This window comes from Dunckerocampus dactyliophorus, chromosome 10 (genome assembly GCF_027744805.1).
Source record: "Dunckerocampus dactyliophorus isolate RoL2022-P2 chromosome 10, RoL_Ddac_1.1, whole genome shotgun sequence".
NCBI classification, from domain to species: Eukaryota; Metazoa; Chordata; class Actinopteri; order Syngnathiformes; family Syngnathidae; genus Dunckerocampus; species Dunckerocampus dactyliophorus.
The window spans coordinates 5,900,438-5,917,341 of NC_072828.1; the positions used below are offsets into that span (position 1 = coordinate 5,900,438).

General features: G+C 40.1%; 1 protein-coding gene across 1 annotated transcript in view; it reads left to right on the top strand.

Moving 5' to 3' along the window:
• The first annotated feature begins 390 nt into the window (after positions 1-390).
• The window catches only part of nme7 (NME/NM23 family member 7), a 35,915-nt gene continuing 19,401 nt past the window's right edge, over positions 391-16,904 (top strand). The window contains exons 1-10 of the mRNA XM_054788695.1: positions 391-483; positions 1,212-1,319; positions 1,868-2,034; positions 2,244-2,354; positions 6,878-6,928; positions 10,211-10,418; positions 10,601-10,706; positions 14,588-14,652; positions 15,318-15,386; positions 15,532-15,633. Of these exons, the coding sequence (XP_054644670.1) occupies positions 481-483; positions 1,212-1,319; positions 1,868-2,034; positions 2,244-2,354; positions 6,878-6,928; positions 10,211-10,418; positions 10,601-10,706; positions 14,588-14,652; positions 15,318-15,386; positions 15,532-15,633 (990 nt within the window). The 5' untranslated portion in view covers positions 391-480. The remainder of the gene's footprint in view (positions 484-1,211; positions 1,320-1,867; positions 2,035-2,243; positions 2,355-6,877; positions 6,929-10,210; positions 10,419-10,600; positions 10,707-14,587; positions 14,653-15,317; positions 15,387-15,531; positions 15,634-16,904) is intronic.

Here is a 16,904-nt window from a genome sequence, read left to right on the forward strand (position 1 = left end):
ATTATTGTGTTATTTTTCAATCTAATACCCAGGGTTACTATACGTTACTATACTATACTTAAGTTTTTAACACAATGTCCTTTAAAAATCATGTTGTATTTTTGTTCCCTGAACGCATCTCTCTTTGGAGTTTAGTTACTATAGAAACCAATGTTGCATTCATATTTCCTCGGAAGTTTTACATTTATGTTTCGTCTTCAAGCCTCTGCCAACGAGTAATAAAACATAAAAGTCTCAGAGCTGACCAATCAATAAGTTGAGAACAAAATCATCAAATGCTGTTTAAAATAGGTACAATGACACCAAATGTATTCAAGAACGATGTGTGAGCACTTTAAAATGAAACGCTTCCTTCAAGAAGTAGTGGAAATCCTGACTTTTACACTGTAACCACAACGCACCATCGGCATACCTACCCGGGGCTAGCTCATGTTCGCCAAACACAAAACTGGGTCATAAAGACGTTGTTAACGTGAAGTAATGGTGGGTTCTTGAAAATGTTTATCCATAATACAGCAGCTATGTGGACACACTGCAAGTTAGTTTTGCATTAGCCATCTGTTCAGCAAACATATCGAAAGTCAGTCAGTAGCCACCGCGACTAGCTAGCAAGCTTAGCTAGCAAAACAGTTACCGCGTATAACTTATTGGGTTGCTCTTTATTTTATTCAAACATTTTTAAAAAGCTACAGTTGTAAACGTTTATGTTGAAAGACGTGGTGACAACCTCCTAATGTGTTGGTATAAGTGTTCTATATATTTAGTCTCGGGAGATACCAGCATGTTTCCATACTCTACGTTAGCTACACCGCTAGTCTGTACATTCTGTACTAACAGAAATAAAATCAAAGCTTTGTATTTTTAAACGAATCTCCTTGGTGACCATTTGGATAGACCTAACAAGATGGCAAACACAACACACTGTTGCCAATTGCGTTGGTGGTACAAAAAGACTGCAGCATTAGGATGAAATATGCGCTCAGTGACCACAACATTAGGTACACTTAAGGTCTTACAGTCTTAACCAAACAAAATTCGAATTACATTTTGAATGAAACAAAAATACAATTTCCCCCACCAGGTGGCGTTAGTACACTGTCCAGTGTGATACATAGTATTAGTCGTCTACCACCATGCATTACTGCAGCGCTTGCAGGCTCACGCTTTGTGGGCCAGGAAATGACTGAAAATGTTGTTGTTGTTTTTTTTAGGACAATAAGGACCGCTTTGCCTTCCTCGCCGAGTGGTACGACCCCACGGCGTGTCTCCTACGACGCTACCAATTCTTTTACTACCCGAATGACAACTCAGTGGAGATGGTAGGAGGAATGAGTGTTGAAGTTTGATACTGTACATCAGAATTGTTCAGTTGGCCGGCCCATGGATGGCATCAGATTCCTCAACAGGGCAAAAATGCTCCAGCCTGCGGAATGCGAGCATATCAGCCAAGAGGAGAAGAATGCAGATTTACCCTGCACACAATTTGATATTTATAAATTATTTAATTAAAAGAAACTTAACAATCGTGCCCCACTGGGTTTCAATATAATTTTAAAAATCCCTAAAATGAGCAGGATAGGACCCCTTTAAGAAATATGACTCACTTTGGTAAATGCCTCTACCTAGTAGATAGTCTATTTTTTTTAACTTCAGTAAATAAACGGACAGTATTTGAGAAAATAAGGTGTTTATGTTTTGTTTGTGGCCATGTTTGCTCCCTTTTGAAAGCACCATCTGTGATATTTACTGCTAAGCTTGCGCTATTTTAAGACATTTGAGGCAGGCCACACTTATTATGTATACTTTTCAATACTGGTCCTGGTGTTAATCCATCTTGACTGTGTTTATTTTTAATTCCCTTTGGCAGTTTGACCTGAAGAATCAGAGAACATTCCTGCGGCGCACCAAATACGGCGACATCCACGCGAAGGACATGTTTGTGGGCAACCGCGTCAACATCTTCTCGCGTCAGCTTAACCTCGTCGATTACGCCGACCGCTACACGGCCACCAAGCTGGGCAGCAAAAAAGAAAGGTACCTCACCTTGTCAACAAACAGCAGCAGGAGCTTATTTTTAGATGGCGCCTAAGCAGGGTTTGAGCACAGCGTCAGATCAGCGCTTTCATGCTGGATGAGATCTAATGCACTTCTCTTTTTTAAAAGTTATGTAATATTTCCACGGTTGTTTTGGAAGCAGATATCATCTGGTTGCGGATCTGAAATGGTCTTGTCTTGTCGTCCAGGACGCTTGCTCTGATAAAGCCGGACGGCGTTCCGAAGATCGGAGACATCCTGGAAATGGCAATCGCCGCCAACTTGATGGTGACCAATGCCAAGATGACGCATTTGACATGGTGATTTATTTATTTTTTTAAGTCAGCACAGTCATCCCTCGTTTATCGCGATTAATTGGGTCCAGGCTCGGCCGTGATAAGTGAATTTCCGCGAAGTAGCGTTCCTTATTTATAAATGGAATATTCGGTACTTAGAGCATAGAAAACCTGTTTTTGACCTTCTAAATACGGCTTTTAACATTATTAGAGCCCTCTTGACACAAAATAACACCCCCATAGTCACCTTTACACTCCTATTACCCAATATAGTAGACATAATAAGAGTAAATAAGACATTTAAGACATAAATAAGACTCATGCTTGTGTGTGTTGCCATAAATGTGTGTCCTACGGGAGCAGAGTGAGTGGCGGACAGGAAGTGACGTCGGTGGTTCAGAGTTGAGTTTCATCTTGAGTCATGGTCGCAACAGCAGCCTGTGTTTTTATTAGGATTATTACTGTGACATTGCTGTGGAGTGACTAGTGTAGAATACTAGGTTAACTCTTTGAATGCGTCTTTTGAATGCCTTGTACTGTATATTGGGTTTTAGTTTATTTAGTCCTTTTTGTGCTTGAAAACGCTTCATTTAGGCAAACAAATCCTTAACATTTGCTTCAATATACTACATATTTTTTACCAATAATAGGCTGCATTCAACCACGAAACAGCATGAGTTATTAATGTGATAGAGTGAGGCCGTGAAATTCAAACCGTGAAGTGGAGAGGGACGACTGGGGTGCGGTAGAGCAAAAAACATGAAAGGCAAAACAAAGATGTTTTGAAATACACATGAGCTTTTTTCTCTTGCTTCTTTTTGTGTGTTTTTTTTTAATGTTACAAGCAAGACGGAACGCCCTGCGAGTGGTTTTCGCACCTGCTTCTGGTTGAGAAGAGTGATGCGTGCTTTCCCGTTACAGCCTCCAAAAGTGTCTAATAAGGCCAGGAAAAGCCGCTAGATTTGTTGCAAGTCTGATCTACAAGGGTTTGAATACAGTCGCCCCTTGCTACGTCACGGTTCGAACATCGCTCCCTCGCGCTACTGCGTTTTTTCAAAAATTCATTAACCAATGATTGCTGTTACTATTACTATTTTTAAAATTATGCAGATTTAAGGAAATTGTACTTATTCTTGGCCTAAATTAAACTAGCATAAAATTAGTCAAGCATAAAAATGTCTAAATGAACTAACTAAACGAACTAAAATACAAATGCAAGGCAGAAGAAAGTCTACTTGTGATTGTAGTATTCTACATTGGCCACTAGGTGTCACTAATTGTTTGTTGAGACAGGCACTACACTTGGCACAAAAGTTGTGTAGGAACACATTTACTGTGACACTGCTTGAGCAGGAGTTTTATTTACATCTTTAATGGCTTTTTTCCCTCTTATTTTGTCGACTATATTGGGTGATACAAGTGTAAAGCCATTTTGGCGGAAGTATGCTGGAACTACGCTACGAGTCTGTGTTATCTTATTTATTGTCTAATACATGCTATTATCTTTGACTATATCTACTATATTGGGTAATACAAATGTAAAACAGACTATAGGGGTGTTATTTTTTATCTTGAGGGCTCTAATCATGTTAAAAAGCATATTTAGAAGATTGTAAACAGGTTTTTATGCCATATTTACGAAAATATTCCATTTACAAATCCTACTTTGCGGAAATTTAGGGGTTGTGTCTAGAACCAATTACCCGCGATAAACGAAATCCGATCCCTCCTGCAAAGTCTTCTTATTCTCTGAAAGACCAGGGGCCTCATCTATAAAGCTTGCGTATGCACAAAATGGGCCCAAAAAGTTGCGCACACCATTTTCCACGCAAAGTATGGTACCTATAAAAACACATCTAGACGTGGGAATGTGTGCGCCGGTACGCCACCTTTGTGTGCTGGTGTACCCACTTTTCGGAGACATGGCAAAAAGGCGACGCACATTTTAAGTGGTGAGGTGAAATAATTTGTTTGGAATAAACATGCAATGGAAGCCAGTAAAGATTTATCCGTCATTGCATGAAAACATCACGCCCTTATTGACTTAAAACATTTGTGGAAGGTGCCGTTATTTTACATGACACTGACGGATATCATTTGTCATTTATGAAAAACACCATTACACACCAGAGTATAGTATCCCGACTAAAAGATATACGAAAAAACACAACGCAGCGCTTGAATACTTAATTTTATTGTATCATCGTGATAATGCTTGATTAATATAACTAACATCGGGTTGTCAATGAAATAAGTGTGTAGGGTTTAAGTTTAGTTTTTTGTTGTGTATGTCATCAATAGCAACATTTATTTATGTGCGTAAACTTACTCTTTACTTTTCCACAAATGATGGGCTCTTCTTTTGTTGTGGCTTTGAAATAACACACTTTGAAATAGCACCTTAGACTGTACATTATACAACTATAATAGACCTAATATTTTGATGGTGTTAATGTCCTCATCCATCCATTTTCTATGACACTTAACCTAATTAGGGTCACGACTGACTTCAGGCGAGAGTCGGGGTACACCCTGGACTGGTCGGCAGCCAATGGCAGGGCACATATAGACAAACAACCATTCACACTCACATGCATACCTATGGACAATTTAGAGTGCATGCATGTTTTTGGAATGTGGAAAACCCACGCACGCAAGGGGAGAACATGCAAACTCCACACAGAGATGCCCAGCGGAGATTCGAACCCGGATCTTCCCGATCTCCTGACTGTGTGGCCTGTGTGACTGTGTGCTAACCACTCAGCCACAGTGCGGCCCCTTAATGTCGTCATGAAGTTATATATTTTTAAACTATCCATCTGGAATTACAGCAATTCATTTTCGACATAACTTCATCCCTGCTCCTTGCACTCTCCTCTTGTTCATATTGCCACCGCTTTGTCCTCCAAATACTATGTTTTTATGGGCCTCCAGCTCTCCAACTAAAGTTTCCACCTCAGTTTTGGTGAAGTTCCACTTCTTTGTCTTCAGCTTCTCAGCAGCCGTGATTCAGAACATTTATGGTGAATTGAAGGCGTGGCGAGGGCGCAACGTGGGTTGGAGTTGCATACGCACATTTGGACAGCGGTTGAAGCACAAATTGCGTGAATGTGTGCGTAAGCCACTTTTTTTTTTTTAGGTCTGAATATTTTTGTCCGTACACACATTTTGGGTTTCTGGCGCACGCAGACTTTTAGTCAGATTTCCACGCCTAGTTTTATAAGTGAGGCCCCAGGTGCGTATGAGGTGTGTTACGATGCAGAGAATCACACGTTAGCATTTCTTTGTTTTTTTCTGGTCAGTGTTGTTCTTACTTCCTATTGTCTCATCACTGTATTGTAATGGCTGCTTTAAATGGCTTTACAATCATATTACCCAATATAGTAGACATAATAAGAGTAAATAAGCCATTGAAGACGTAAATAAAACTCCTGCTCGTGTTCACATTAGTGCCAGGCAGACATGAAGTGACGTTGAAGGTTCTGAGATGAGTTTTAGCTTGTCATGGGTTATGGCCCCAACAGTATCTTGTGTTATTATTCTGATGATGATGATTATTATTATATGCTGGAGCCTATCACAGCTGACTTCGGGCGAGAGGCGGGGTACACCCTGGACTGGTCGCCAGCCAATCGCAGGGCTGTTGTTATTGTTGTGTGAGATAATTTAAACCATATCGGCCTGTTCTTGCGATCACGTCTCACCTTCTGGCGACACCCAGTGGCCAATGTAGAATAGTACATTTACAAGTAGAATGTTTCTTCTGCCTTGTATTTCTATTTTAGTTAATTTAATTAGTTTATTTAGCCATTTTTATGCTAGAAAATAGTTAATTTAGGCAAAAAATACATAACATTTGCTTAAATATGCTTTTTTTTGTTTTACTAATGATAGTAGGCCAAATTCAACCACAAAACAGCCATCATTTTTTATTTTTTATTTTTTTTAAGAATGTGAGGGAGCGATATCCGAGACGCGATATAGCGAGGGACAACCGCAGTAGCCGAACAAAGTGTGTTTTGAAACAGTTAAAACACAGGAAGAACCAGTAGATCAACAATAAAACATTTAAAGCTCGATAAGCATTGGTCATAGACGACCACAACGTATCCCACCGGACGTCCTCTGTAATTTCTCGTACATTCTTTTCCCTTCATCTGCGCTTCCGACTTTGCGCGAACACTCTAGGGGACCGCCCTTTTTCCATTCCCAGCCCACAGAGCAAGGTCCATAGAGGCAGGCTCGGAGGAGTTTGGTGTGGAAGACCTAGAACAGGTCCAACATCAGTGATCTCTGACCTCACAAGGGGATGAAAATTCCCCACAAACACCTTCCAACATCTTGCAGAGCTGAGTGACACTGATGGACGGTGGAGGCGGCGTAGTAGGAACATACAGTATGCTTTGGAAGGGGCAGTCATGTGATTAGCCACTATGTGGCCAACAGCAGCAATAACACACATAGTCCACAATTCCCTGTTCATTTGCATTTTTCTCCTACGTGTTATTGATTATTTTGTTAGCTTACAACTGTGGTTTTCTTTCCAGGAGCCAAGCAGCAGACTTTTATGTGGAGCATCAATCAAAGCTGTTCTTCAAGTGAGTGTAAAATCTAACTGTTGTGATTGTGAGTGCTTTTACAACCTATTCAACCTCATTGCACGCTGTGTGGGATTGATAATATAACTTTATGACTGAAATAACATTTTAACTAGCCAGCAAACAGCAACTGGCATAGTGTTTCCTTGTCACCTGTTGCTAGGCAGACTTTATAGAACAGGGGTGTCCAAACATTTTCCAGCTAGGGCCACATAGTGAAAAATGAAAGGATGCAACTTGGCCACTTTGATATTTTGTAAAGATATGCCATAAAAGTTCAACAGTATATGTTTAAGGAAAAACTGTGCCTCCGTTTTAAACTATAGGTGAAAAAGCCTATTATTAGTCGGAATGTAGCATTGGTCTTTGCTTTTCTCCATTTTCCAGGTTTTTTTTTTTTTTACTACATTGCCACTTTCTTCCAGTAAATCATCTCAGAATTATGACTTTATTGCTGTAATATTTGGACTTTTTTCCCATAATATAACTTTTTCCCCAACCTAATTTTCCAAAAATTACAGCATTATTGTTTTTGTTTCTCATAATATAACAACTTTAAAAATACAACATCTATCCACCCATCTTCGAGGTTGGGTCGCGGGGGCAGCAGCCTAAGGGAATTCCAGACTTCCCTCTCCCCAGCTACTTTGTCCGGCTGGATTTCCTCCCAGATGGCAGTGCTTCTCACCTTATCTCTAAGGGAGAGCCCAGCCACCCTACGGAGAAAACTCATTTTGGCATCTTGTATCTGCCATCTTGTCATCTTGTCCAGGGTTTGCTACATGTATTGATGGTGGCGGTGTGCCGCGACAAAATAAAAGTCACCACACCTTTTTTTTAAACTTTTAAACAAATTTAAGTAATATATTTTATGAATGTATGTGTGTGTGTATACATATACACTCCTGATCAAAATCTTAAGACAAGTTGAAAAATTGCTAGAATTTGCATTTTGCACATTTGGATCTTAATGAGGTTTTAAGTAGAGCTACAATATGCAAAAACAAGAAGGAGGAGTGAGACAAAAAACATTTGGAACTTGTAATTTAAACAAACAGTGCTTTTTCATTCAGTGGAACACTGGAGCTTCAGGTGGTGCAGGGTCGTCAAACGGTCGTCAAACAAGAACAGTGGAGCTACTTATTACTGAGTCCTACTGAGAACATTTTTTGTTTTGGTTTGTAGAGTTTTTTGTTATTTTTTGAGCGATGGTCTTAAACTTTTGATCAGCTGATAAACAGCCTGTCTCAGTCTGATTATTGTTTTCAATAAATTACTTTTTCAAAGTGCTTTTTGTCTCACTCCGCCTTCTTGCTTTGCATATTGTAGCTCTACTTAAGAGCTCATTAAGATCCAAATGTGCAAAATGCAAATTCTAGAATGAATGATGAATATGGATATTGATAGATATATACTGTAGAGATGCACATATAGCTTATTATTTACGCACATATTGACCACAATTTGTGGAAAACTATTTAAAATATCATAAACGTGATTCACTGAGCTTTACTTTGATAAGCATGCACCGAAATCGCCTGTCTGCCTTGCTGGCACTTGACTAGTGAACAGATACGCGTACACATCTTGTGTTGACTTCCACTTTGTTACGTATTATCGGGAGAATGAACAATAACCCAACAATTGACGACAGGTTGTCACATGCTAAGCCTATCTATGCCAGTGAGATCACTCACGTTTCAATCTCATTCCACTTTTTTGCATCTTTGTTTACATGCCTGGCTCTGGCGGCATCTCGCTAACTCGGAGCTACAAGTGGTTATTATGTTCATGGGATACATCAATCATCGATTATCATCACAACGTATGTCTTTTAAAGTGTCACTGAACAATCTTGCTCTCTTGTTATCGTTATAATACTTCTGGCTTGTCTTCAAAACACTCGTTGTGTGTCCAAGTTGTGCACCTGAAACACGTAGTGTGTACAGCTTTGGACAGTGACAGTCACGGGGGTCTCCAACAGGTAGCATGTAAGCTAGCAGTAGCTCACCAGCTGATATTGAGTAACTCACCAAAGAATATCTGCTTCACCTCTAGTGTTTTTTATAAGTGTTCTATTCAAACATGACACCTGTATTTAATGACAAATGAGCACACTGAGTGGAGATGTGCTTTGTAAATACCGTAGTGCCATTTTAATGTTGGCAGTGCTCTCAACAATTTTGCAATTAAATGAACAGTTTTGCAATGTTCGCGGTTCATGTTCAGCTATCCATCCATCCATCCATCCATCCATCCATCCATCTTCTATGCTTTGGCTAGTTGTTGAAAAATGTTCAATAAATGAGTCATAAACAAAATTCCATTTGTCATTAAAAAAATAAAAAATAAATTCAGACACAGCAGCGGCACGACAAGGCCGCGGCAGTCCGCCCTCCCATGCTGCCCACCACCACAGCTTCAAAAAATCCTGGGAGAAACTCTGTCCTTTCAGTCACTACCCTAAGCTCATGACCATAACTAAGGGTAGAATGTAGATCGACCGGTAAATCGAGAGCTTTTGCCTTTTGGCTCCCAGCTCCCTGTTCACCACAACGGACTGATGCAGAGTTCACATCACTGCAGACGCCGCACCAATCCATCTGTCGATCTCGCGTTCCATCCTTCCCTCACTCGTGAACAATACCCTGAGGTACCTAAACTCCTCCATTTGGGGGAGAATCTGATCCCGGACCTGGAGATGGCAGTCCGGGCGAGAACCATGGACTCGTACTTGGAGGTGCTGTTTCTCAAAAAAATAACATATATAAAAGACATAAAACAAAACATTAAAAAATATAATATTTTTCTAAAATGACATTATTTTTTCCCATAATGTTACAAGTTTAGCCTCGTGAAATTGCTTTTTTTTCCCTTATTTGAATATGACTTTTTTTTCTCTTAATATTTTGACATTATTCTCGTAAAATTACAGCTCCTGTTTTTTTTCAAACTATTTCAACTTTCTTCTTGTAAATTTTCTTCACGTAATTAGGAATTTTAATCCCATGTTTTAACTTTTTCCCATAAACTTACAGCTGTAAATAAGAAATATTTTACAATTATAAATTAGCAGCTTTTTATATGAATAAAATTACTCATGATTTTTTCAATTTTTGCTGTTGTTTTGTTAGTTTTCTTGTTAAATAATCCTTCTAGAATGTGCCGTTGGCCATTAGAAAAACAGCTGCAGGCCGCAAAACTGGCCCCTTTGGTCACCTCTGTCTTAGCAAGAGAGAGAGGGGCGCTGACTTTAAAACCTGATGTCGCTCCGCTTCCCAGTTCCTTGGTGCAGCTGGTGTCTTCGGCCCCCGTGGTTGCCTTGGAGCTGATGGGTGACGAAGCCGTGTCTGTCTGGAGGAAACTCCTGGGACCCTCAGACCCGGAAGTGGCCCGAAGGGAGGCGCCGCAAAGCATCCGTGCGCAGTTCGGAACTGACAGTGGCAAAGACGTGGCGCACGGTTCAGACTCGCTGGCTGCCGCCGCCAGAGTAAGTGGTTTTATGGTCCAAATATCCTCATTTGACCTGATGTCCTCTCTAGTGGTTATGTGCTCCATACTCCTTATGTCCTCACCAGACACTTTATGTTTTGCGTAGTCCTTATGTCCTCACCAGACCTAATGTCCTCAAGAGTATGCAACATATTCAAGTGATGTGTTTGCGTCACACAGGAGCTGGAGTTCTTCTTCCCGACAGCGATCTGCCACGGTCCACCAAATACGGCCATCTACTTGGACTGCACGTGCTGCATCATCAAACCTCATGCCGTGGCTGAAGGTAAGAGCACTGTTTGCGACTCCCAAAGTCAGCCTTAAACACAAATACAGTTCACAAACTTTCACCATCGAAAGCACTAGAAAGACTCCAAAATAATCCACAATGTCAAAAATAAAGACATCACTTAATTAATGCAAAGTCTTTTCACTTTTGCTTTGCTTTTCTTTGACGCGTTGCCATCACAAGAGTCTGCACGACTACGTAATCTTCCACTGTGTGCATGCAACTAGTTTGCTTTCTTTTTGTTATGTGAAATTAAATCTAAAGATAATATGACGAGTTGTACAACATTATATCAGGCTCATAATGTACGTTGTGCTAAATGATACCCATACACCAGGGGTGTCCAAAGTGCGGCCCACGGCTGATTTTTTTTATTGGCCTGCGGCACATTTAACAGGAAAAAAACAGCAAAATGGAAAAATCAGCAGTAAGGATAAAGTCGCAATCTTATGGGAAAAATGTTAAACGTCAATATTATGAGGAAAAATAATGTCATTTTAGTAGCGTAGAGTTTAAATATAAGAAAATATACATGGTTTTCCAAAAGTTGTAATATGATAAACAAAACAAAATAAAGTTTGGGAAAATTAGGTTGCAGAAGAAGTTATAATTTCATGAGAATAAAGTCAAAATATTATGGGAACAAAGTCATAATTACAAGAAGAAATTTACAAGAAGAAAGTTTTTAAAAACATTTTTAAAAAAAAACAACAGCAGAAATGGGAAAAAAAATCTGTAATTTTAGGAGAGTAAAGTCAAAATATTAAGAGAAAGAAGTTGTACTCTGATGAGAAAAAGTTATCATTTTACGAGAATAAATTCGTAATATTATGAGGAAAAATAATGTAATTTTAGTAGCGTAGAGATGAAATGTATATAAAAAAAATAATAATTTTAAGTCTTAATATGAGAAACATACTAAACAAAATAAAGCTGTAATTTTTGGAAAATTAGGTTGGAAAAAAGTTACAATATGTGAATAAAGTCATACCACAAAAAGAAAATTTGTAAAGATAGTTGAAGAAGAAGACGCTCATACTAATAAAAGGCTTTTTCAACTATATGTACATCTACATGTGTTACTTACAAAATATCAAAGTGCAAAGTTGCATCCTTTTTTCACGATGTGGCCCTCACTGGAAAATGTTTGGACACCCCTGATCTAGTGTAATGCAGCTAAATGATACAAAGATCGTAGGGTTATTATTGTGACCCGCATGGCACTCCCGTGAGTCTAAAATATGCCATGTACAAGAAACAAAAGTGCTTGGGTTTGTGTGCACCACCCCCACCAATCAAATCCCTGCACTGATCCCAGCCCACGGATCACGACTGTGACATTATTGGCTTACGTGAGTGCAAGTTTCACCATTTTCAATTGGGATTGACAGAATTTACATTGTGGAATCCAAGCAGAGGAGGTGAGTGATTACTGATTACATTCAGTCCCTAATGATAAAAACATCCACTCTTATTAAGACGTGCCAGGATTAGGATGGCATGCGCCGTTCCCCACCACACCTTCTAGGAAGCCAGCCAAGGTGAAAGATGTTAAGTTGTGCGCTTTGCCTGTCGGGACGCGTCGGGATGTTTTGCCTCGAGAACGGTTTACAGAAAGAAACGCCTCCATAACAACGTTTGTCTTGCCTGCCGGGGGACGATTGAGCAATAAACGTCTAACGCCGCCGCACTGTTATGTCAGGCGGAGACTGACAGTTTGGATTTTCATCATTAAAGTTAAAGTAAAAGAAAGTCACACAAGCACCAAGATACTTAGCTTGTATAAAACATTTGTACATGCATCATCAGGTATCCCAGCAATACATATAAAATGCCACTAAGTGACAGTATTGCTCTACAAACACCTTACTCTTAATTACGCCCCTCAATGGGTGAGTTGTTTTACTTAAAGTTGTGTTATACACTATTTAACGTCTCTTTACAATTATTTGCATAATTTGCCGTGATGCCTGTGCATGTAATTGTTATGGACTCTGAGAGACAAAAGGTGCGCAAAAATATGAAAAGCAAAATAATTTTGTTCAGAAATACATATTTCTTTTTATCTGTCGCTTCTTTTGTATGTGCTTTTTGATGAGGTCATCATGTTCTTCCTTATTTCCCGACAAAATGCCTTAATAAATTCTTATAAAATGAAAAATGAACTTTGGACATGTAATTACAGTATGTGTACTAATGTTTCGAAAGATGACCGGCGATTTAAATAAAAGAAAAAAATGAAAATGTGTTCAATTGGACAAAAATAAAAGTAGAAAACAAAATAAATAGATAAATAAATGACTTAAATAAAAGTGTAAAAAAAAAGACGACTACAAGTGTATGAAATAATAAAAATAATGGAAAATAAAAATGAATTAAAAGTGCAAAAAAAAATTTAAATGACTAGACTACTAAATAAGGAATTACTTAAATAAAAGTGTAAAAAAATATATAAAAATAAATAAAGACTTTCATAAAAGTGGGTTGCGACTTAAAGGAAAACTGTACTTTTTGGGGGGAAATTTTGACCGTCATCCACAATACTTATGTGAGACATGAACACACATGTCGTTCTGTTCTAAAGATAGAAAAACAGCTAAAAAGAGGCAAGTAATGACTGCACGTAATGGGACACACCTATTCCGCTTAGAAAGCCAGGTATTAAAACACCTCCAAAAACCTCCAACATGGTTTTAAAAACATGCTGTGACCGTGTAGTAACAGGTACATTCACGGTAACATATAATACTGATAGTATTTTGGTCCTTTCAAGCATTACCGGCTTCCTTCCTGGGCGCACTGATTTCACATAGCAACATAGAAACGCTACACCTAGCATAAACTTTTCCAAACTCAACAACGAAAACACAGCAGCGGCGGCGGAAGCTCCAATATGTTGCGTTACCTTTTGGTACTAGCCTGAGGTATTGTGTGTGTGGCGCCGACGCACATGTGCTGAAGCTAGTCGCCAGCCGGCTCGTAGCTAGTCGGGGTGGTGTGGTGTGGTGCGAGGTGTCACCACTCATGGTAATAACAATAACAATGTCGCTGCAGTTTGGTTAATATGTTTTTATATCTTTAGAACGCACAGAAAAGAGAAAGACGTGTGTTCATGTCTCACATAAGGATTGTGGATGATGGGCAAAATTTTAAAAAGAAGCGCATTTTCCTTTAATGACCATTGGAAAATGTGGGTCCCAGGTTGAGACATTTGAGAACCCCTGTTGTTGAAGGTCTTACAGGTGTGTTTTGGATGTTTTTTGATTGACAGCTTCACAAAGCTTTGCTATTAGTCACACACACTAAAGGTGACCTGTGGCCTAGCGTCTGGACGAGCCATGACCGTGCTCCCCTCCGGCGATCACATTGCGGCGTCAGAGGAGGAAGACTCTAAAGGCGTCATGCAGACATGACTGGAATAGCTTAAGCTTCTGTTGCCAGGCACCCACAAGTGCTGCGTCGCCTAGCAACACCAGCAGCTGTTTGGGGGGGGTTTGGCGATCTGTCGCCTATGGAGGGCGCAGAGGACTCAGGAGACGCTCGGCCTCGCCAAGCAGACTAAGCAAACGGCGGGGTCCTTCAGACTGGATGGCAAGCGAAAGCCAGGGTCTTATCGGCGGCCCATGTGACCTTCAGCATCTTTGTGGTGGTATCTGGCCCGTTTCTGAAGCATATCCACCCACTCTCTTCCTCCCTCCCTGCCGGTGAGACCATCTCACTGCCCAAAAAGATGCATTGCCAGCGAAGATAACCACAAAAAAAGCACTGTGGTCAACTTGAGTGTGTCAGCGCAAACCTTGACATCAGGGTGGCCTCAATGGATGAAAACCTGAGCACATCATCATCATCATTTCAACACTTGTGTGCTTTGTTTGCAGGACTCACCGGTAAGATCCTCAACTCCATTGCCGCGGCAGGCTACCACATCTCAGCTCTGGAAATGGTAAACACGCTCTAGTCTCACCACAGCTCCACTCACGCAATCAGCACTGCAGACAAAACTTTTGGGACATTTAACTAAGCCAACTAACTTGGACCAGCAGGTGAATGCAGGATCTGGATCCGTATCAGGATCAAAATTTCATCCACTTGCACAAAACCACACACTGCATATGATCATCATCAAGTCCTACTTGTGACGACCCATTATGTAGGATTACAGTTTGTACAGAAAGCTACAGTAGACCGCAAATCACAGCCACACCCATAAAAGTGCCTATTTTTGATACTCTAAACCGGGGTTTCGCCACTTGGGACCCATGTTTTCCAATGGTCATTAAGCCGCGACCCACTTTTGAGGAGAGTATGCCTAGGGCCCTTTTCTCTTCCCAGTGCGCAAACCATGAGGAGTTTGTTGTGGAAGAACTAGAACGGGCGCAACATCAGTGACCTCTGACGTCACAAACGGACAAAAATGAGTCCTATGACTTGAGTATCACTGTAGTATTGCTGTGGCCTCGGTCAGAGCATGTTGCGCACAGACTGGAGTCAAGCGAGCAGCTGTCAGTGATCCAGACGTGTTTTATTGGAATTATGATAATGCATTCCGTCTAATTCCAGGCACACACTCGTGCTGCCAAATGAGTGTTTTCTCTTTCATGCTCACAGTTCAACGTTGACCGAGCCAACGCAGAGGAGTTCTACGAAGTCTACAAAGGTGTGGTGATAGAATACGTGGTGAGTGGTCTGTCGATAAAAGTCAAGTGATCGGGGAAAGGAAAACACCCTACAGCAAATGTTGACATTTGACTGACTGTGTGCACACACGTAATACATGCACGCGCTTGCCATTAACATCATAGAGTTGTTTGACGCTCTGCAGGACATGGTGACCGAGCTGTCATTGGGACCCTGCATGGTTCTGGAGATCCACGGCACCGACGTGGCCAAGACTTTCAGGGAATTCTGCGGGCCCGCCGATCCGGTGAGTTCCCGTTTTTGCAGCCAAATTGTGTGAGAAATGAATGATGCTAAGGCAGCGTCGGTCATTATGTCGATCGCGAGCTACTGGTCGATTGCATAAACATCTCTTTGTAGATGTCATATGACATCAGTCAGCTGACATTAAGCTCCCCTCCTGTCGCTGGTGCTCCGCCGCGGCTAACATGAAGTGAAGAACAGGCGTCTCAAGATACACACAGAATCTTTCATCTTTATTATACTGATTAGAGATAAAGTAACTCAGCAGTAAGATGCCTATGTCTACAACATTTCTAGCTGCTAGTTATGTAGAAAAAAAGTCACTTGTTTGACGGCGTTTCTTCGCGTCCTGAACTCCACTACTATGTTTTCTACACTTCCGCCTGTTAAACTATTATTTCATGATGAATTGGAAAATGTGCCCATTGCTGAAACCTTTTTAATATGTTCCCTTGACTTTGACTGCATTGTCTTTTGCATAATCATTTTCATTTCTTTTATATGGGTAGTGTTGGATAGCAAATGCTAACTGGATGTAATACATAAAGTGTGTGTCCATGAACGCTACATAGCTATTTTGACTGACATACTACTGGTATAGTGAGGGCAAGCGGCATAGAGGATGGATGGATGGATATTACCGGTACTCAGGTAATGTACACAACTGTTGAGGAATTCAGTGTAATTATCTTTATTGCCATGTAGAATTGAATTATTGAATGATATCAACTACTTTGATTACCTGTAAACTTTGAAACTGTGAATGTGAAATACTAAACATTAGTACTTAGTAGGGATGCTCCGATCAGGTTTTTATGCTCCCAATACCGATACCGATCATCCACAAGTGAAATCGTCCAATACCGATACCGATATTGATACCGATCACATAGATTAAGGGTAAATTTTAAAATAAATAATAATATACATAAATAATATAATAATAGTATAAAGTCGTAGTATAGTATAATAATAATAGTATAACATAAAAAAAACATTAATTTTCATATTTTATTTCAACCCAAACAGAGCAAATTTACCAGAACATAAACAAAAAACTGGTCTCCACAACTCACATTTTGTATTTCAGAATGCATTTCTTTCTAGTGTTCACACATTATTAACTGAAGACCTGAATGAAAAGCAGGCTTGCAGGTGCCTCGTGGTTGTGGAGGGCTCCCTAGAGCCTGCGGGGATATATGATATGAAAGGGGAACCATAAAATTTTGACAAAAACATATTTTAATTATTTTTTCAAAATCACTGGTGAAACTT